Source organism: Perna viridis, chromosome 1, assembly GCF_037379345.1.
Source record: "Perna viridis isolate PV_CMFRI_1.1 ecotype Kerala chromosome 1, ASM3737934v1, whole genome shotgun sequence".
In the NCBI taxonomy this organism is placed as follows: domain Eukaryota; kingdom Metazoa; phylum Mollusca; class Bivalvia; order Mytilida; family Mytilidae; genus Perna; species Perna viridis.
This window is the reverse complement of record NC_142445.1, coordinates 32,083,184-32,106,443: the sequence shown is the minus strand read 5'-3', so window position 1 is coordinate 32,106,443 and position 23,260 is coordinate 32,083,184. Positions and strand designations below refer to the sequence as shown.

The 23,260-nt window shown below is 31.6% G+C and overlaps 1 protein-coding gene across 2 annotated transcripts in view; it reads left to right on the top strand.

The window, feature by feature from the left end:
• Positions 1-23,260, top strand: part of LOC148628398 (terminal uridylyltransferase 4-like) — a 56,083-nt gene that overhangs the window by 17,040 nt on the left and 15,783 nt on the right. For both annotated transcript variants that reach the window (XM_088586770.1, XM_088586761.1), the window contains exons 10-24: positions 1,795-1,966; positions 2,259-3,109; positions 4,033-4,180; positions 7,304-7,390; positions 7,869-7,969; positions 11,412-11,573; positions 12,291-12,380; positions 16,489-16,602; positions 16,998-17,081; positions 17,455-17,632; positions 19,196-19,243; positions 19,718-19,809; positions 21,234-21,361; positions 21,760-21,950; positions 22,307-22,461. In XM_088586770.1, coding sequence (XP_088442896.1) covers positions 1,795-1,966; positions 2,259-3,109; positions 4,033-4,180; positions 7,304-7,390; positions 7,869-7,969; positions 11,412-11,573; positions 12,291-12,380; positions 16,489-16,602; positions 16,998-17,081; positions 17,455-17,632; positions 19,196-19,243; positions 19,718-19,809; positions 21,234-21,361; positions 21,760-21,950; positions 22,307-22,461 — 2,601 coding nt within the window. The remainder of the gene's footprint in view (positions 1-1,794; positions 1,967-2,258; positions 3,110-4,032; positions 4,181-7,303; positions 7,391-7,868; positions 7,970-11,411; positions 11,574-12,290; positions 12,381-16,488; positions 16,603-16,997; positions 17,082-17,454; positions 17,633-19,195; positions 19,244-19,717; positions 19,810-21,233; positions 21,362-21,759; positions 21,951-22,306; positions 22,462-23,260) is intronic.

The window sequence follows — 23,260 nt, the reverse complement described above, 5'->3', positions numbered from 1 at the left end:
TATGAAAATCTACTTCTGAATTATTCAATGAGATTTCAGATATTTTTAAGGTTTTCAAGTTACAAGGGGTCAAATGGGCTACACCACAAAAAAATCTGGCCAAAGACCATGTGAACTATTGCCATCACTTTGCGTCTGTTGTTGTTACTTGACCAAGTAGAACCAAACTTGGTATGAATGTTCTTTGGGGTATCCTACATTGAACTGATGTGGGGATTTTTGATTTGTCGAAAAAAAAACATGTTTGCCGTTACTAAAAATAGAACATAGGGGTCAGACAAGTTTTTCACATATATCTCCAAAACTGTTAGGTTTAGCTAAATTTTTTCAATAGCTGATATGATTCTTATTATTAGGACTACAAAAGTCTTCAGGGATAAAAATTGTTGACTCTTTGTAAGAGTTATTGCCTTTTAAAGGGCAAAAAATGATTTTTTTTTACAATTTTCAGTCAATATCTTGAAAACTATGGTAGATTAAAAGAAACTTTCAAAAAGTGATCCTTATGATAAGTCCTACCAAAGACTTCTTGAGTCAAAATTGTTGGACAACTTAATGTTAAATTTATTGCCTTTGAAAGGCAAAATTGTACCAGACGAGCGATTCAGGCTCCTGGGAGCCTCTTGTTTAGTCTGATTTTAAATAGTTTTAATTGAAATTCAAGTTTTGTGTTATATTCTGCCACACCAGTTGTTGTGTCCATAATGAAGTCTTTATGTCAAGTGTGTCAAAAACTAATATTGTGTCCACACATGCCCCAACTGTTCAGGGTTCAACCATTGCTGTTGCATCATGCTTCGTTTGGCAAAGCCTTTTATTTGAATTATTCATATAAGTTTATTAGGAGTCTAAGTTCAGGTAGGGTTTTATTTCCATCCCTTATTGTTTGTTGTCTGTCATCTGAGTTCTTCAGTTTGAAACTTTTACTGTGTAGAAACTGCAAGGCAGATGTTTACTATTGTTTGAAGGAATAATTTTAAGAAGAAATTAATAGTAGTTTGGTTTTGATAAGTAAATAAAGATATTCTTAAACATTTGTTCCTAAGTTTGACTTGTACTTGTGTGTTATGTACATATAAAGATGCATTTAGCAATGTTTCAGTGTTTAATTTAATGTATTATTAAAACTATGAATGAAAACATTTCATTAAGGAATGCCCTACATATTGACTTTAGCAGAACCTTAAAAGTAGTTTCAGCATTCAGTTAAATTAAGTAATTGTAACTAAAAATAGGTTTGGTTAATAGGTTTAATACAATGAACAGTGTTATCCAATCAGAAAGAGTAATCAAGGGAACCAATCAGAAACAAGTAAATTACTTGCATAATAGGTACAAGCTACCCAAAAACACTGGTGGATGGTATAATATAGAGATTAAGGTCATCTATTTGACAGCTATTTAAACTTAAAAGGCAGTGTCCAAAAGATCACACATGTGTCCTGAAGTAGTGAAGTAGGACTCATTGGTATAATGTAGGGCAGATTTCTACCTAGAAAGCTATTTAAATTACTCACTAGTTTACCTAAATTAGTATTGAAATTGGAACTGGTCTTTTTCAATTAGCTGTAACAGATATTTGAAAGTATTGCCAATAGAAACAATTCACCAGTTTTGTTGTTCATCAGGCATGATTAGTGTGTTATCATTGAACTTCTTTTTTCATTATTTACATGTTCCTTGGTAACTTAGTAGAAGTGATATATAAAGGGTTTTCATCAGCTTAAATAACATGTGCAAATGTTTAAATACTTTACATATCAAGAAAATAAATCAAATCATTTTGGTTTTTAGGCAAGTGCTTGGAAGTCAGAAAACACATGTGCTATTGGTGATTTATGGTTGAGCTTATTCAAGTATTATGTACTTGGATTTGAGATCAACTCACATGTTGTTTGCATTAGACGTCTAACAGCTTGTACAAGAGCAGAAAAGAAATGGAACAGCAAAAAACTTGCTATTGAAGGTACCGGTCGCAGTTTCATGACTCTGAGTATCTATCCATTAATAATAACAATTATCTGAAATTTTAATACAAAGAAAAAATTAATTTGTGCTAAGTCAAAACAGAAAGTAAAAAAAGTGAAAGAATAATGTAGATAGATATTCCAGTAATTTAAAAATGTGCTGGTTTTGTTATGTTTGTCCTGTCAACTTGACAAAAAAAAATGACTGTTTACTGTTCAGAATTTATTACCGTGTTTCAACATACTAATTTACTGTTTCAGTATCAAATAATTACTTCTCTGTCCTTCCAGATCCGTTTTCTCAGAAAAGGAATGTAACCAAAAGTGTTATAGGCTTTGAACTGTTTGAATATATTTGGGATTGTGTCCGTAAAGCATACAGATATTTTGGACAGCCTACTAACTGTAAGCTACTGAAAAAGAAAAAGAAGAGGAAAGAGAAAATTGAGGAAATTAAAGAAAGGGAGGATATTGTAAAAAATGAGGTAGATGTTTCTAGTACAAGTAATAAAGAGTGTGTTGAGTCAAGTCATGGTGTTTTAGATTCTGTGATACAACATTCAAATGTTGATACAGAGACAAACTTTCCAAAGGATGTTGCATTAACTTGTAAGGAAGAAAGTAGTGCTGGTGCCGAATCTAATCTGAAAACTACTGTAGAATGTAAGGATGACCTCAAACCAAATGTTGAGCCCTTAGTAACTGGTAAAAATATTCTACAAACAAATCTAGACACTGACACAAATAAGTTGTATAAAGTTGCAAGAGATTTTGTTGACAGTATAATAGTGGCAGCTGTAAATTCTGTGAACAGTTCCAATGGTGATTCAGAAAACATTCATTCACATGTGTCACAAGGTCATCCTTCTAATGACAGTTCTGTGATGGTAGCTAATCATATAGTCAAATCTTATAGTGATCTCAATACATCAGAGACAGAAAGCAAAAGCAAAAGTTCAGCAACCTCAGATATAAAAGAGAGTGATGACAGCAATAAAACAGCAACATCTACTTCTCAGCTACACCAAGGACATCATGGTTCAGAACTCTCTAGTGATGAGGTGGAAATAAGTTGTATTGGCAGTGAAAATAAGGCCCAGTATGACCATTCCTTCCATTTTACATCTCTAACTGATGGAAAGGTATGCATTATTTATTGATTGTAAAAAGTTCTGTTATTTTTTTAAAATAAAAGCTTAGAAAAAGAAATAATTACAAAGTTAGGATGATATTGTGTTGCAACTATACTACACTTACAACAATGTTTTTCCAGGCTGCAGCAGTGAAATAATATACAGACAATAAATGTCTAAAGGTACAAGGTTTTGAACAAAAGTTTGTAACAAAAGTACTTGACATATTTGATTGTTGTCGTAACAGAAGTTTGTGATTCATGACTACACATCCTTTGTTGTATGCTGGAGTTTATCTGCAATATTATCAAATCTGAAAGACAGGCTTCAAAATGCATGTACCCTCTAATGATCAGACAATTTTTTTCTATTTTAAAATTATATTTACCATTTAGGAGTTGTTATGGCTCTTTTCTACATAAAAAAATTTAAGCGTCTGGGCATCTTTTATAACATGATAAACTTTTTTATCAGACCATATATTTACTAGTGAGATTTGTCACAGACAGGATATAACTTTCTGTAGTGATGTCACAAGTGTTATATTGTTTTGAAGTTGCCAGGATGATGCCCACTTCAAATAAAAACCTTAATTTTTCTTGCTTAAAAGGTCATATTTCTTTTAGTATAAATTTTGCACTATAAAGACAATAACATGGTACTGACTTGACATGAATTTGGCTCAAGCTGGTGAAAATGCTTGGCTCAGCCTTACATTTTCCGCCTGTTCTTAGCCTCATTTTTATATAAGTTTTATGTCTGGTCAGTGCACTGTTATTGTTTATTTAGTTTAATTTATGTTTTTGTTTTAATTAACAAAAAAATTCTTTGATATTGTAGTATTATGTGATATGATATTACATGTGTGGTCAATTAAAACTGCTGTTTTGTTTAAATCAGTCAAAAGTAATGTTACATAAAATATTTAATAGGGGCCTGCTGTTTACTGTTCATCATGTGAGAAAGAAGGACACTTAAAACAATATTGTCCTGATGACAAATTGCCAGTACTTATAGACCTGCCTACATTTACTAAGTCTCATAAGGAAATGCTGAATGCAGTGCTACAGAGAATACCAAGTAAGTAAAATTTCTTGTCATCTTGAAATGAATTTCTTCGAACTTTAATATTTCTTGTTTAAGGTAGAAAATTTTCGCTCTCCTTGTTCATAAATGAAATAATTAAAGGAAATTTAATAGGAAACAGTGAAAAAAAATGTGGTCTCATATGCTCAAGTTTAGTCCAGTATGTTACCATTCTATGTTTTACATAAAAAGTAATGGATGGCGACCCAATTCACCATAAACGATAACACTTGAAGTTGAAGACTTTAAACGTAGCAAAATTTTGCAAAATTTTAGATTAACCTTTTCTATTGGTTCAGTATTTCCGAAGCCCCAAACTTCTGAACTATATAGTAATATAGGTTTTACAACCTTGTCAAACAGATCTAGTTGACAAGAAATTGATAGGTTATGGTGTCTACCTCTCTTGAGTATCTCATACATAGCCTTCAGTCCCTTTTCTGCCTGTGATTGTATTGCTTTCACAAATTTTCCACTCTTTGAAAGTAGAACACCTAAATAATTGAAATCTTTGACAATATCAAAATTTTGGTTATTGAAATTAAATGTTAGATTGTTGGGCAATCTACCATTACAAAAACAAAGAATCTTAGTCTTGTTAACATTAACTTTAAGTTTCCAAGTTTCACAGTACTGGAGAAAAATATATAATTGATTCTGTAGGTCCTTTGGCGTTTCAGCCATCAGAGCTGAGTCATCTGCATATAATAAAAAAAAAATTTTCATGTATAAATTTAGCTCATTTTCTATCTCATCACATATTGTTGACAACCCAGGTGCATCATGTCTACCAATAAAATCTTCTATATCATTGAGGAAAAGAGCAAACAAAAAAGGAGATAGATTTTCACCCTGTCTCCCATTTCACATGGGAAATATTCAGATGCACCTTTGTTACAAATAATATTGGATTTAATATTCTTATACATATTTTGAATAACATCTAACATTTTACTATTTACTATTAAGAATACATTTATACCAAAGACCGTTTCTCCAAACTTTATTGAACGCCTTCTCAAAATCAATAAATTGCGCAATATAATTTTCGCTTTTTTGGCTTAAGAATTTCAAAAAATGAATATAAAGTAAATATGTTATCAATGGTAGAATATTTTTGTCTAAAGCCTGTCTGGTTCTCATTCAATATCAGAAAGTTATCTGAAAAAGTGTTCAGGCATTCGCTTAGTATAGCTGTAAAAAGTTTATCTATATATTTATTTAAATTGTAGCTAATCAGAATGAATTCATCATTTTGACCATTTGCAAACAAGGGAGTGGAATCGTCATTATTCATAGAGGGACTCAATACTGATATTTGGTTGTCTCTTTCTCCTTCCCTGATTAAGTACTTTCCAATATTCCTTAGAATTTTGTGATCTCATTAGCTTAAGTTTTCTGGCCATATCAGCTCTATATTGCTTCTGACAGGTATCAAGAGTCCTCTAAGATAACTTTTGGGCATTTCTTAACTGTTCCTTTTTGTCAGTGGTCTTGACTTATAAATCTACGTCTAAATTTTCTATAATTTGTTCTTGTCTATATTGAACCAAGGCTTATCATTCATGGTACATCTATAGTTTGCTTGTTAGTATGTCGAGGTATATAAGTTCCAAAAGTGTGCTTTGCACTGCTAATGAATACATCATATATCTTTCCTACAAGATCATCTAAAATATTCGAGTTAATATTCTCTCTCGGTAATTCTAAAATTTGGGTGATTTCATTCAGCTTAGCCTGATCTATATTACATATAAAGTAATTTTCTTTATTTTCATTCCATTTCTTAGCTTTCTCTGTTTCATGTGACATTTGTAACTTTCACTACCTTGTCTTTCTTACTTTTATACATACTCATGGAAATACTCACAGGACAATGCACATCTGAATATAGTTTCAAAAACTCTAGGATTTTGTAACTAAGAAAACTACTGAATAAATCAACAGAACTGATGCAGTAGTCAACAACGCTCACATTTTTACAAGTAAATTTACCCTCTTGATCACCATTCACCCTTCCGTTAAGTATAAACATGTTGTTAGATTTATAAAAATCAAGTAACTGTGTGCCAAATCTGTGTTTGCCTTTATCACTATTAATCCTATCTCTGGGGATATTAAGCTTGTCTAAAAGAAACAAGTTATCATCTACATATTCTGAAAATTGTTCGATGGATCCTTATCATCAAATTTGAAATAGTCTAATTCATCTGAAGTTCTTGCATTGAAATCTCTTAATAAAGAGATATACTTATACCTGTAAGAGATGGTCAAAAAATTCATTTTCTATTTGACAAATTGCATCAATAGAAGTATACCTTGTATATTCCAGAGGAATATACATGATACCAAAAACTGCATTGCTATCTTTATTTACAAGTTTTGCATTTACTCTAAACCATAACCATATTTACAATCAGTCTCAATGCATTCAATACAATCTTCATATTCTATCTTGTATCCCAACAATATACCACCAGATTTAACTTTCGCCACTTTTTTTTTATTTGTCATGTAAACAATATATCTTGGAAATTTATTATTGTCAATACTATCTGTTTTTGTCTCAACAAGTCCAATAATGTCATGATTATTAACCAAATCTAAAAACTCTGGATAGTTCAACCTTTTTTTTTACCCCACAACAATTCAACATTAGAATATTTAATTAATTATGAGAACTTTGATCATTTGGACAGAAAAATGAAATATTCACATCAGTATCACTATTACTACTACAATTTACATCAATATTGCTATTAATATTGCTACTACAATCTACATCACTATTACTATTGCTAGTATTGTAATCTACATCGGTATCCTTTACATTATTAGAGCTATGTATAGTTACAATGACATTATGTTCTATATCAGGAACGTCTGTATTGTCACTTCTGTCTGTGTTCTCTCCATGGTATTCCTAGCTCCACAGAGACGTGGTGTGACATGCTCTCTTTCCTGGTCTAGCTTCTTGTGTAATCTGGTCTACAGTTCTACCTTGATGGTCATTTCGTGAATCACCAGTTGGGCTGCGAACAGCTTCAGCTTCCATCGCCTCACTTTGTACCTCTGGTGGTATTAATGAATGCTACTAGCCATTACATATAATTTCAGAAGAATATGGACCTACAGAGGTGGAGTTAAGAGATCGTGAACTAATTCGTTGTGAAATTCAAGAATTCATTAGAGAAAGATATCAAGGTACATATTTTTAAGGTGTTACATCCTAATGTTATAACATAAAAGTATGAATATTCATTAACATCATGGAAGGTCTGTTTTATTTGTCTCTCTCCTTTAGCTTTATTAAGGATGTTGTATATGAAATGACCCACAGAAAAAAATCTGAATTTGAGAACATATTTTAATGGCTTTTCTTATGTTTTATGCCCCACTTGCAAAAGGTAGGGGCTGTACTGCATTCATGTCTGTTTTACCATATCTGAAATGTAGTTAGTTTCATTCATGTAAAATGAGAAACAAAGAGACCCAAACATTTTTGGTGTTTGTGTGTTAGTAATTCACTTAGAAATTGTAACAGAATTGGAAGAAATATATTTTTGTTCTGGTATAAAAATACCAGTCATATATATTGCAAATTTTGTATGCTGCATGTAATAATGTAATATCAAAATAATATTGTCATGATGTTAACTTAGTTGTTTCATGTTCATTTCAGATGCCAAAGTACATCTATTTGGATCATCCCACAATGGGTTTGGTTTCTCTCATAGTGATCTTGACCTCTGTGTTACTTTAGAAAGTCACCGTACAGGAGAAGTATGACATTAGATATTGATTCTGCTTTGTTGTCAACTTCTGTTCTGTTCAAAGTTTTGATCCACAGTACATGTGTCATAGCTCAAAGTTCCATTTCTTTGGGGTTTTTTTTTAACCTTACAACTTAAATGACTGAATTAAGCTTTCTGCTGGTTGCGAGGGAAAACTACTGTACTTGTGCAGATTCCTCTATAATGAAACTTTTTCTTTTTGCACATTTGTTCTTCTTTTTTTACCATACATTGTATTACCTCTTTTTGTTTTACCCCCACTTTCAAAGTGGGGGTGTAAAGTGATAGCGGTATCTGTCCTTCCTTCCTTCCTTCCTTCTGTTACCAATGAGGATCCATTTTTTTGTCCGTTACTTCCTATACCACTGAATGGAATGGTATGAAACTTAAACAGAATCTTAATTACATGTTTCCATTGTGCACTTCCTATTTTAGATTCTGATTCAAATCTGCTTGGGGATTTCACATAGCAAAACGTGGACTTTGTAATTTGTTAATATGGGCATATGTGGGACTTATTTCTTATCTGTTACTCCTCTTATACCATTGAAAGGAATTGAAGGAAACTTTCACATAATCTTTATTACATGTTCCCATTGTGCAGTTCCTATTTAAAATTTTGATTTAAATCAAGTTGGGGGTTTCACATTGCCAAAAATGGACTTTTGTCATTTGTAAATATGGGGACAAGGGGGACCCATCTCTTATCCACTACTTCTGGTAGACCACTGAATGGAATTGAAGCAAACTTTCACAGAATCTTTATTTCATATTCCTTTTGTGCACCTTTAGGGGTTTCGCATAGCAAAACATGGACTTCATCAATTTTTAATATTTGCAAATGGGGGACTCATTTCTTATTTTTTGCTCCTCTTATACCACTGAATGGAATTGAAGGAAGCTTTCATGTAATCTTTATTATATGTTCCCATTATGCATCTTCTATTTTAGATATTGATTCAAATCAAGTTGGGAGTTTCACATAGCAAAAAAAATGGACTTTGTTATTTGTTAATAATGGGACAAGGTGGACCTGTCTCTTATCCACTACTCATTCTGTACCACTGAATGAAGTTAAAGTAAACTTTCACAGAATCTTTATTGTATGTTCCCATAGTGCACCTCCTATTTAGATTTTGATCAAATCAATTTTGGGGTTTCCTCTAGTTGCTCATTTGCTTTTGCTACTTTGTATGTATGATTTTAGTTATTTTATGTTCTTTGTTGTGTATGTCTGTTTTCCATGTCTGGTCTTTGTCCCTGGATTACATTCTTTTGATTACCGCTATAACCTTGGTTCCCTTGATTACTCTCTCTAGCAAAGCATTGACTTTTGTCATTTGTTAATATTGGGACAAGGGAAGACCTATCTCTTATCTGTTACTCCTCCTATATCACTGAATGGAATTGAATGAAACTTTCACAGTATCTGTCTTACATGTTCTCATTGTTCATCTCTTATCTTATATTTTGATTCAAATCAAAATGGGATTTAAAAAACAACAATCAATCAAGAAATGGAGGTTAAAAGTTTCATGTTATCAAACGGGAGAGTTGGGGGTATCAAGTTTGTGAGCATTGCTCACAGTTTTTTTTCTAGATTCAGTTAAAGTAACTTTCCCTACTAACATTGCATTTGGTACCATTGTATACTGGTATATATACTGCATTAATGTGTTTGTCCAAAGTCATGATAATTTTTAAATGAATAGTCACTGAACACAATGGATTAGGTAGTTAAATTAAAGAAACAGTATAGACAAAATGTACAATTAAGAATCCCAAGTAAATAAACAAACAATAAAGAACCGATGCCATAGTCTTAAATTATCTCATTTTGCTTGAGTACATGTACCTGAAATTTAACCAAACAATGGCAGGAATTATGTGTGGAAGAGCTTCTGTAAGTAATCTACTTTGAGCTTTTGTTGGATCAAGTAAGATGGCTTTTAGTGGCTATCTAAGCTTGGGAAAAGACCCAAAGAACTAACAAGTGAAATTGTTTTGAAACTTGATATGGATTGATGACTTCAAAACCTCTCCACCTTTGTATGGCACAGGTGGCTTATCAAGTTGCTGCGGCCACTCAAAGTTGCCTTTGTAATGGTGTTTGAAAACACATTTTGCTTTATACATGATATATCGTTGTTAGTTCTTAACCTTGGTTTAGAAATCTTGGTAGGAATGATGTTAGGAGTATCACTTATTTATGATTTTCTTTTTGTTCCATTGATATGGCCATCAGATTTCTCTAGTTTAAATCTTTAGCTCACCTAATTTGAAAGACCATACGAGCTATTGCCATCACTATGTATCTGTCCTCAGCCATCATCAGTAAACTTGCATGAACATCTTCTCCACTGAAACTACTGGACAGATTGGAACCAAACTTTGCTTGATTGTTCTTTAGGGTATTTTCAACAATCTGTGTATGGGATTTTTGATCAGGCAAAAAACATGGCCGCTATTACTACAAATAGACCATAAAATGGCAGATGTTTGCAATTAACTCAAAAACAGTTGGGCTTAGTTTAACGTATTTGCTAATAAACAACAGTAAAATTGTTCAGCATAATGAGTTGGACATGTTCCGAATGATCCTTAAACAGATGAATTAGTTTTGGGTCCTGAAATGAATTTTTTCCTGAACTTACATTTCCAATTTTGGAAATCTTCTCCTCTGAGACTAGTAGGATGGTTTATAACCAAACATGGCCAAATTTGACCATCATGGTGAGATGGACCTATGCCAAAATTTCCATTTAGATCTATTGGTCGATGTTGGAGTTAATGCCATTGAAGGGTCAAGAAATGATTATGAGAGATGGGATCCTGGTGGATAACTAAGGTGATCTCTATTGATTAAATGTTTCTTGTGACAATAGTACTGTACAGTAGGGTCAAGAGTCCAGCTTAAAAAAAGACTATAATTGAGCAGGTGAAGGATTCAGGCTCTCTAGAGCCTCTAGTTGTTAAAGTAGTAAGCATATTAATGTTGGCTTCAACTAATTGCATCAGTTATATTTTTGGAAAATATCTTATCTTTTATAACTTGCCGGTAATTTAGACTTTGTAAAGTTCATCTGGACAAGTGTCTTTGTTATTATTTTTACATAAACAGTTTGCACAGCATCTTGAAAAAAACCACACAGATTTTACTGAGCTTGAATAAAATGGTGTATAGAAGGAAGAAAGATCTTGCTACTTGATAGTAAAAGAAAAGCAGTGGTAATTTTATGATCGTCAAAGTAAGAACTTTTGTCAAATCACTGTCGCATTTCTTTAGAAAATAAATGATTGACACCCATTAGCTTTCCTTTGGATTTTTTGTATTTATTAGGTTTACCTTTTTTTCTTTGCTTATTTTCTAATTAGGACCTAGTGTACAATTAATGCTTTCTTATCTTAACTCTTACCTATTTTATTTTAAGGGCCTGAATATGGTGAATTATATTGAAGACATATCTATGAAGTTGAAAACACACCGTGGACTGTACAATGTATTTCCAATTACAACAGCCAAAGTTCCGATTATTAAGTTCAAACACAGAAGATCACAGTTAGAAGGAGACATTAGTATGTACAATTTATTGGTAAGTATTTTTTATTTTGTGGAGATATACTGTAAATCATTGTAATATTACGTTATTTGAAACTGTGAATTCAGAAATTATAAACTTATTCTTTAGAAAAATGTGTATGTATTGCAATCACAATGATTAAAACTTGCATTATTACAGTGTTACCACCACTTCTGGAATTTTCACTTAGTCTCAAAAATAAAACTTGCAAATTATGTTTATGATTGATGCACTTCTTTTATAAAGTTTAAAGCATTGTGATTGATTAATTGTGGTTTTATGTCCTATGGCAGGTATTTTATACAGTTAAGGATGAGAATGTTTGACCAATCAAACAGACCCTGCTTTGTAGAAGTGTGACACATTTTATTGTGCTAGCTCGTAGAAGCAACAGCCTGCAGTTGTCTGATAAGCATGTCCCTCTTTTGGACACATTGTTTTAATTCTGTGAGTCAACCAGTTGTCATTCTATCTCCTATGTACCACATGATTTGCAGAGGAGCTGTGACTACCAGTTAAAAAGTCAGTCAGGGATTGGACTCATTACATCCTGCAAGTGTACTACCATGAGTACACATAGGCAATTAAAAAAGTACTTGCTGCTTAATCCATCATATTTTTATGTTTCCCATCTTTCATAGTTTTTTCAATTAGATATTGTTGCATTGACTTATCTAATAACAATGATCGTCCTAGAAATATTGTAATTTTTTCATCTTTTTATATTAGGCAATACATAATACAAAAATGGTCAGAATGTATGCAGCCATAGATTCTAGAGTCAGAATATTAGGTTATGCTCTCAAAGTTTTTGCTAAGGTAAGTTAAACATGATAAGAAGAATAAGATGTTGATTTGTAGTCACTGAAAGGTGCCTTTTAGTTTCATAGCTGCATATTTCAGTCATAATTATCCTGTTGTATAAATTTGAGGATTTTACGTTTCTTCACAATAACAGATAAAGAGGAAGTTTTTATCATTATAGTTGATTTGGAATCTCTCTTGAAAAAAGTACATAAGATTTTCCTTATTTGATAAGATCTTCAAAAAGTTGAATATGAGTTATTTATTATTATTCCCCTGCTTGAAAGTGATCATGCTGTGCATCCATAATTTGTCTGTCCCCAGTTTGATTTGCAGATAGTAATTTAATGAAACAACACATTTTTTATCTCATGATGCCATTGTTCACCTATTTTGTGTTTCCTCTGAATGACTTATGGGTTTCTTGATGCAAAACATGCACTTTGTCTTTAATCAACCAAGGGGAACCATCTTCTAATCTGCAACTTCATAAGATATGATTGCAAAAAGACCACTAAATGATTTTGACCTAAAGATAACTTAGGCTTTTTCAGTGCAGATGGTGAGTAACAACAAATTTAACAAGTGTAATCTGCAATATCACATTTATATGAAGATAATGAAAACAAATTATGAATTATCAAATGTTCTTTGTGCAATCAATTTCGATAAATCACATGTGAAAAAACTTTGATAATTTGTATGTTCGACCTGCCAAAACAACACAAGACATTTCTCTTGAGACAATACCTTTATTTGATGTCAGTGAATATTGATCCAACCACCACAAAATTTGAGATTTGTTTGTAGGATATTCAATTGATTTTTTTGAATAACCAAAATTACCCCCTTCCCCCCAAAAAACACTCATGCTGAGAGTACTTGCAGATTTAACATATGCATCAAACAAGTTCAGTGCACTTGTGTTCTTCGGTATGCCTGAGCATGTATGGTTATTTTTTTCAATTAATTTAAACATTTTGTTAATGTTAGGAATCACATTAGCATCACTCTACCACAATTCTGTATTTATTTCTCCCATAAGCCCCACTGTCATAGTCCATTGACTTCATGATTATCACTTAGTCACAGTTCCATATATGCAAACATTAAACTATACCTGAGGAATCTGTCCACTTTTGGTGGTGTAAAAAGGTTGAATTGATATTATTTATTGTGCACTATATATAAAATTAGAAACAATGTCACTATCCATCAAGTTTTGAATAACAGCATCCATGTGTGACATGTGAGACATATCTCTCAGATAATAGTTTATTCTGTTCAGAATCATATACTGTGTCAAACATGATCACAATCAGAAGTCAGAGCTGTTTTTTTTATTATTATTTTAAAACTGCAATGAGTTGTAATCTAAAATTTATGAGAGTATAACAGGATTATTCTGGATATCCCAAAAATTATAATCACATTTTTGTGTAAAATCACTATCATATCATTATATGCAATATTTTTTTAATTAAAAGAACTTCTTTCAGTATGGTGTCATATCTCATCCCTGATGATATCTCAGGCAAATCCTTGACCTATGTCTGATACTGACTGAAACATGTATTATACTTTAGATACACCATGGGTCATTCATTGTCTTTCATTTAACCTTTGATGAATGTATTTTTATTTTATGTGATTGTTAAAGCTGAACACTGTATGTTTTCTTACATTTAATTTACCTTTGATATTGGTCCGATTTAAATCTAAGGAATCTTTTTAACAAACCAATATGATAAGAGTGCATTGCAATTGATAATGATAAGCGATGACAATTATAATGATACATGTATTTAAAAGTTTCATAATGAGTGATAGTTGAATATCATAAAGTATCAACTCTCTTTATTTATTTTCAGTATCATTACAAACTCACTGAGGCTCATTTGTTATGATGTTGAAATTAAATAATTTGAGTTGATATTTTGCAATATTCAAATTTCATGAGTTATTAAACCTTTCTCTCTATGATTTCTTTGGAATATTCCAGCCACTTGACATTTGGCATGTATCATGGTGCAAATTCTAGCGATTGTGTCAGGAAAACAACCTTGCTGTTGACCAATCAGGTTTATAGAAAATGATACATAATCACACAACAGCCAAATCCCAATGGCAAATTTTTCATATCGCTAGTTTATATCATATCATCCATGGTATAATATGACAAATATCTAGCTGTCCAAGAAGTAGTTAAATGAGCTAATCATAGGGAATACTGTGAAAGTGCATTAACCCTTACTATGCCTAAGAGCCTATAAATAGGTTTTTCATGATCCTGTATTTTGCCAAGAGCCTATATATAGGCTTAGCGACTGTTGTCTACACAGTTGTCTGTTGTTTGTTGTCTGCAATAATGTCATTGATGTCACAGTTCTGAACGTGATTATGTATGGGTTGCTTCACAGGGTAGACTGTACATATTAAAACAACGCCAAAATAATTCCTTGCAAGTTTTGTTCTTATTTCTACTCGTCATTATCTATTGATCAAATATTCACATTTTATTTACTTCTCTTTGTTTTTACCTTCAGTGCAATCTACTTAAATCAACCTGCTCTTCTTGAATTTTGTACGGGAAAAAAATAGAAAAACATGTAAAAGAAATAACAAAAAATAAAGCAAAACAGAAAAAAAGTAATGATAAAATTAAAATTTTAAACTATATAAACATATGATTTCAACGATACATTATGTACATGTATTTATTATTGATAAAATTGCAAATATTGCACAATAATTGGCATCGATTGCACGGAACATTTTGTCAGCTGAACATACGATTATAAAAATTAATCTTCTCACATCTACTAGTGCCAAGTATTCACTAATTAGGGAAAAGAGAACATTGGCGTAAAGGTAATTTATTTATTCATAGAGGTTTTACAAAATTTTTTAGGATTCCTATCAATGTCATGAATAATAAGCTTAATTCATAAATTCAAGATCAAAAATGAGATTCTGAGAGAATTGTACTATGCAAGATTCACCCCTTCCTGCTAACACGAAATAAAATTTAAAATCAATGAATGTGACTATGTCAAAATTAGATTATTAAATTCATAACTGCTAACATAAACAAACCATTTAATCAAACACAACATTGCAAGCTACATCATATAGAAAGAAAAAGAAACTGCTCCTATTTTTAGAGCTTCGGAACGTAGAAGGTGTCATTTCATGTACAGTTTCATTAGTTTGGATACATGAAATTAATGAGTAAACTCTCTCATAGGATTTGTCATAAAAATACATGTAGGTCGAATTCAAATAATTAGGTTGTTTATCTTTAAAGTATGATCGTTTTTACTTCTGTTTGTTTTTTAAACTGTACTTATTTAAGGAGAATGGATATGAAATTCAAATTACTTCTTCTTAGTAGTTGTAATAGCTTATTATATCCTTTTTAAATAAATATCAGTGTAAATGGGGTGGCTTGTGAAATCTTTTTGTATGCTAACTATGGGTTTTTAAAACTATTAAAAAGGTTTAATATGGAAAATAAGATTTATTTAGAAAAACCACAAGTTGAAAACACTTTTCGTGAAATGTCTAATTATTAATATTCTTTTTACGTATTTTTTTTTTTACTTATTTTTTTCTTTCCTATTTTTTGGTACATTTTTATGTACGTAAGTACGCCAATGCATATATGTACTAAGTTGACAACTTGGCATTATAAAATATATTCAAAAACATATCCAAGTGATTAATGTTTTATGTCTATTTCTTTCTTCATTTGATCACCCTGCCGTTGTGCCTTTTCTTATGACGTTACCTTATTGTCGAAGTCATAAGCAAGGCAGTTGGATTTGAAATTTCAAATTCTTCCTTGGCAAAATAAAGGAAATGCCTTGGCACTCAAAGGGTTAATATATGGATACCAATTTTTGTGGATTAGGGAAGGAAGTTTGTGGATTCTTGAATTTGTGGTTTTCAGGTCTTCAGTATACACATCAATGGGATTTTCCTTTTCGTTGGGAACAAAATTTCGTGGTTTGGCCTACCCACGAAAATCATGAAAATTGCTATCCCACGAACAATAGTACTTTTAATAGGATTATTGTTTAGCCTACTGAAACCTGATTCTGTCTTATTCTATTATTTATAGATTTGTGATATTGGTGATGCATCACGAGGCAGTTTATCTTCCTATGCCTATGTGTTGATGCTAATTCACTACTTACAGCAGTGTAAACCACCAGTCATTCCAGTTTTACAAGAGGTATGAATTATGTCTTTGCTTGAATCTTCAGTTTTCCATTTTTTTCTGACTCTGTCTTGTGTGTGATGTTAAAAAAAATATAAGATATAACAAAAATTCAATATAAAAACAAAGTGGATCAATAATTAAATGATTGCTTTAAAGAAGTTGAATGCCATTTACAATAACCTAACATTGATTTAATAGTGCAGCTGGTAAGGAGTTTATATGTAATTAGTTATGATTTTGGAAATCATCAGTTTAGTCCATTACTAAAAACTTTTCTCAATTGCATTAATTTTTTATATATTTTCTTCAAATTATTAATACACTATACATCAATAAAACACAAACAGCAGTTAGTCCTGTATTCATTGGATGTGTTTTAGCAGTAATCTTTATTTCTTTTTTTTTAGTTGTACAAGATTTATGGCCCAGACAAACCAGAAGTTACAGTAGATGGATGGAATGTATGGTTCTTTGATAATCTTGATACACTGGTAATAATGGTTATAAATAAACAAGTAGTGTTTTGTTTGAATATATAATCTATTGTTAACAAGTCTTACGTAGTAAAATTTTCTTGAGATAAAGATATCTGGTGAGATTATACCTACTAGTGTAAAAATGCATTTGCCTATGATAATGTTCATCCCTAATCTCATGGAGGGAGGGGGGGCAATGTCTTGTCCATCTTACTATAACATTATTTGTGTTCTCATAATAGTTTCAATGTTACTAATAGGTTAGAACTAAACATTTCAAAGTTGTTCAATGTGTGGACAGTTAAATTTTTCTTAAACTTTATTTTCCATGATGCAACTGAAAAAGGATCATGTGGTTGGGTAATAAAAGTTGAAAAAAAATTTTCAGCCTCAGGTGTGGTTGGATTATGGCAAGAACAAACAATCAGTAGGAGAGCTTTGGCTAGGGTTTTTCCGCTACTATACAGAAGAGTTTAACATGAAGGAACAGGTTGTGTGTTGTCGGCAAACACAAATGCTGACAAAGTTTGAAAAACTATGGAATAGTGTTTGCATAGCTATTGAAGGTATGTTATGGTGCAATGCTATGAATTTGTAGACCTAAGAAAATGATAAAAAAAATAATACAACATTTGTACAGACAGACTAACATAACTTTCAATGAAATACAAGCTCTTATTATTCACAAGCTTTAAGGGGGTGTTTTAAAGTGATCAGGATGCCCTGCCATCTGTCTGTCCATCACTTTTGTTTACTCTACTTCTCCAAAATGACCTGGTAAATTATCATAAAACATTCATGGAATGATAATAAATGAATGCTGTTTTTCCCATGTAATTTATATTATTAATACGAATGAATTCAGGCTTGCTAGTGAGCAGAAGATGGACTGCCATAAATTCAGATGAATGGGAAGGGGTTACCATTTTGTTCCTGTAACTTCTCCTAAACCAAAGGAAGATTTTTTTTATAAAACTTTCAGTAAAGGATTATGAGATAATACCATTTGGCTCTTGAATTTTTAATTATGATTCTAAATACTTTGGGGTTTCAGTTAAAATAAAAATCTTTGTCAGTCATTAATTTAAATGGATGATGGGGAGTGTCAATTGAAAATATTGAAAATTGGGAAATTCAGATATTGTCCCGGAATTTTACAGCCCTACTGGACAAAAACTGGTTCAAAAATAAACTCGTATAACAAAAATTTTGTCTAAAAAGTTGTTGGTCTTTTAAAAAGGTCATAATCGATGCTGATTTTCTATTTGTAGATACATGTAGTAAGAGCATTGTTTGGCTTTTGAAATTGATTTTCTGCAGAAAATCAATCAACAACGATTTCCCACATGAATTTCTTCCTTGCTCTTCATTGAGTGACCAGCCATTTTACCCCAAATAATCTTTGCCGGAAGTGGGGGAAAATATGAATTATTTCCAAATTTGGAAGATCATCAATTTTGTATCCACAACTTTTCTAAAACCATTTCATTGCTTTTTATAAACTTTTATGTAATTATAATCAGTTAAGGACATTGTGATCCTTATGTTTTTACTCTGATTGGATTTGGGGTTTCCATTAGTGCAAGTTGGACTTTGCCATTTAATAAGATGGATGGTGTGGGATATGCGTTTTATATCTACAACTTTATTTGAATGTGAAAATTACTTAAATGAAAATTTTTGATACTATTATTAGGTATTATCATTGTGCATATTCTCTTTTGATATTCATTCTGAAAGAATTTGGTGTTCAGCTTTGCCATTAACTCCAATGAGGAACTCAAACTGTATTTTGTGAACAGCTTTTGATCATCTTTATTATAACTTGTTATTTGAGTATGTTTTGGGTTTGGTTTATATTAAAACCTTTGGATTAAATTAGAATTCTAGAAAGTACATATGTACCAAAATGGAGTGTGTGGGGGTATTCTTGTATTGGCTATACTATAGTTGTTAATGTTAGTATTACATAACCTTTCAGCATGTTCAAACAATACTATTTGTCATTGGAAAAATTCAATTTTTATATGAAAAAAGGTCATCAGTGTTGTGTAAACACTAGTTGGTATATTTGTCTCCATTTGTACAATTTTCTATGTGATCTCTATGATCTATTGTACTTATTTCAGATCCTTTTGATTTAAACCACAATCTTGGTAGTGGATTATCAAGAAAAAGTAAGTAAATGTGCCAGTAACTGTAAATAGTTTGTAAGAATAGCAACTGAGATGGGTCTTATCCTGTTTTTAGTATCATATACAAAAAGGGGAAATAGCATAGTTTCAAATGAAGGAAATTTGATGAATATGAAAAACAAAGCAATACCAAGAAAGACACCTGACAAAAAATGCAAATTACACACAAGACTAAGGGACCAAAATGAATGGATGTTTTTTTAGGAACAAACTTCTTTGTTCAGTTTCTCAGTTTTTTATCATATACTATTTTAATATAACTTACCTTTGCTAATTGAATGAAATCAAAGAATTTTTACACAGCCATACAAAAACCAGTGGAAAAAAAAGACTTTTGGCATAGTAGCTGTTTGATATTTATTTAGGTACAATAAAACCTAATTCTAGTATCATTGTAGAGATTTGTCCTCAGCTCGAGTTATGTGTTCATACTTCTGTGTTTATTGTTCATTACAGTGCAGCAGTTCATTCATAAAGCATTAATCAGAGGTAGAGTATTGTATGGAAATCCCAGACCAGACCTGAAAATGGAATTTCAACTTCTCTATGTAAGTGGGTTTTATTTTATAATAAATAGTATGGAAACTCTTGAATATATTTAATGATGACAGTGCACGTAGATAAAAAATTGAAGGGTCTGTAATGTGAAGATGAATATTTATTTATACTAAGGCCAAATAAAAAAATATGTATGGCTCTTGTTACCCGACCGACCTAGATTTTATCACCAACTCTAGACTTCTTTTTGCCAAAATGAAAAAAAATTTATTAGTAAAATAACACAGGCTATTTTTTGTAACTTCTCAAGACTGGACTTGGTATTTACAATAGTGAACAACAATGGCTACGGGCTTGCAGCTGTGGCCAAGAGACAACTAATAGCTGTAAATTAACAAGCTGTTGGTGATGACTGTCTACTGATCAGTTTTTGTAATGTTTTCATGAAAAACTTAGGCGTTCATCATGCAGGATTTAGCAACATTTCAAGCCAACCTCTTGAGTTGTGTAAATTTTCAAAGAGGTGACTTAAACCACACATTTTTTTAATTGTTCTAATCATATCCACCTTCAACAAATATAGATAAATTGTTCTTCTTGATTATGATTTCTTTTCAACATTTCATCACACTCCAGTAAGACAGGGGAACCTAATTATGGTCTGCATCTGTGTATTTGTCTCGTATATTTGGAAATGCAACCTTTGTTAGATAGCTGATTTGGCTTTGTTCAAATTTCGTAGAATTGTTAGTCATGCCTTGTACTTCATTTCTCTGCACTACTATGTAGAGTGGACAATCATATAGAAGCAATGTAATTTTTTATTATATTTTTTTTTGGTGCATGCAAAATTAATGCAATTTTTATATTCATTATACTGCTATTTATGAGAAATCTTCAGTTGAGGTTGTTGCTCTTTAACCATGATTTAATTGAAACTCACCATATTTACTTTCAAATGCCTGTAAAAGAAATATGAAGAATGTGTTTAATTTTATTCATATTCAAGGTTAAACATGCACTTTGATTTGCTGTTCAGTTTTGTAGATTTACCCTCTTCCATAGTTCCTATGTTTTTTAAAAAAGAGTGTTGAAATCCCTACTATGCTACCATTTTAATAACATACATTTTATATTGTTTGACCAAATTTCTCAGCAGCTGTTTTGCATTGATTTTTAATTGCTTCCATTGCTTGAACTTAAAATTTACTTGCATTTTTTTAAACCATACTTCAGGAAATGTTGAGTATTGATCATTTTTGCCCAGGTTGTACTCATGTAAATCAGCTTATAGAATGATGAGTTAGTCCAGTGGAGGGGAAAATATTTTCTCAGCATTTTTTAAGCACAGCCACTAGATATTCTTTAATATGGGGTCCAATATTGTGGTGTGCGATTTCAGCATTTCTGTCCATTTGACCAATTTTAATAGGTTTATTACATGCATTATACATAGGATATGTTTTCTTAATAGGGATACTTCTTTGAAACAAGATACTTGACTGAAGACGGACCTGCACCAAATGACCGCTGTTGTAGGGCATGCAACAAAATTGGTCACATTGCCAAAGAGTGTCCTGTTGTTAGAAATAGAAAAATAAGGTACAGAAAAATAATAAAGTTGTTTTAAAACATAAAAATTACCTACACTGATGGATTCCATACTGAGAAAAACCATTTGAAATTATAGAAATTACATATTTGGTTGTTCTATTGCATGGTGAGTACATTCAGTATGAAAAGTACTTTATAATAATGGCAATGAAGAAGTTGAATGTATAGGACCTTAAGATTCAACATTTTATCATGATTGTCTTTAAATTCAACCTTATTTTCTTAAGAATTGCTGATGACAAAATGTATCAGGCTGACAATTAATAATTAGTTCAATAGACTTTATATAGCGGTCTCTTTCAGTAGAGTGTCATTTAAGTGGGCTACTTATTTCAACATTTAATGGTGGTAGATTTATATTTTTGATTCTTTCTTTTTTTATGTAGGGAGGAAAAAGATCGTAAGAGGAAGGCAGACATGAGAGCAAGAGAAGATGAGAAACCTTATTCTACACAGGGATCACAAAGAAACAATGCCAACAATAATAACCAGAGGAATGAACATCATGGGCACCAACAGAATAGTGGAACTCCTAGAGAAACACAGGCCGGTCAACATCACCATGGAAATAGGAGAGGTAATGATAAGTACATTGAAGGCTGTTTAATCTGAACACCTTATGGATTTAAATATTTTTTTCAGTTAACCAAAGTTCAAAGTACCCATAGATTAATATAAAAGGACTTTAAAAAGTGTCAGGTTCAGACAGATTAACAGAAGAACAAAGACTTTGACATACATGAAATTATAACAAAATACATCTAATGTTGAACGTTATTAGTAATTTCAAGAATCATGTAAGATTTTGTTAATTTAAGCCAGTTGATGAATTAAATATCATGAGAGTCCTCAATTTCTTCTTCTTTTGGGAAAATGAAAGATGATGATATCTGTGAAACCTTAAAAACTCAACATGTTTTCATTTGTTTTCAGTGATTAACCGAACTATATCTGAATCCAATTCTGGCCAGTATTATGCAGGAAAACCAATGATGATACAAGAATCCCAACACTGTACTCAACGTTCTATGTCAGTACCATCAATTCATCATGGCTTTAACCAGTTTAGTCCCAGTTGTAGTTCTCAGGTACATTAAGTGTGAAGCAGAATAGACCTTGTTTTCTTTAGTACCAACACTATTTTTACTATAATTGTTTTGTTTTTTTGTTGTCAAGGCCAAAGTAGTAACTGTTAGAAGCCATTTTACTTTTTACCAGTGTTCATTCTAACTTTTTGAGTGATCAGAAAATAGCATCTAGCCATCCTCTTTTCTTACATATTCAAATTAAATATAGGGCATATTAACGATATATGCCTCTGTCAATTTGTTAGGCTACATGTTAATATTGTGAAGTATTTTATTATGCAATAAATGACTTCAGATGAGGTTGATATCATGATTTATATTTCAGAGAGATCTAATAATTACTGAGGCCACTGGCTGTAGTGATTTTAATTTTCAGGAGTTAATAATTACTTTAACTGAAATCAAAAGTCATTGTTTTATTATATGACTAATTTGTCCCAATGCTTCCATCTAACAACAAGCCCATTGACACCTTTCTGATTGAAATGAACATGCTCAAAGGTGAAGTTCAATACTGGGATCCAAATGTAAGCATTAGGGACATTCCTCATTTACCATAATCATTTGTTTGCTTTGTGCGTGTGTTTCTTGTTTTGTTTTGTTTATTATTTGTGTGGTTGTTTTCCTTTCTTTTATTCACAATGTAAATAACTTCAATCGCTGATAAATTTCCACACAAGGATATCAGTGACGTCTTTGATAGTCAAATAGCCCTTTATATCTTTGTCATTTATTTCTTTTGCTACTCAGACCAGTAAGGACCAGGTCGATGTTGAATGAACGTAAACATTAAGTAAGG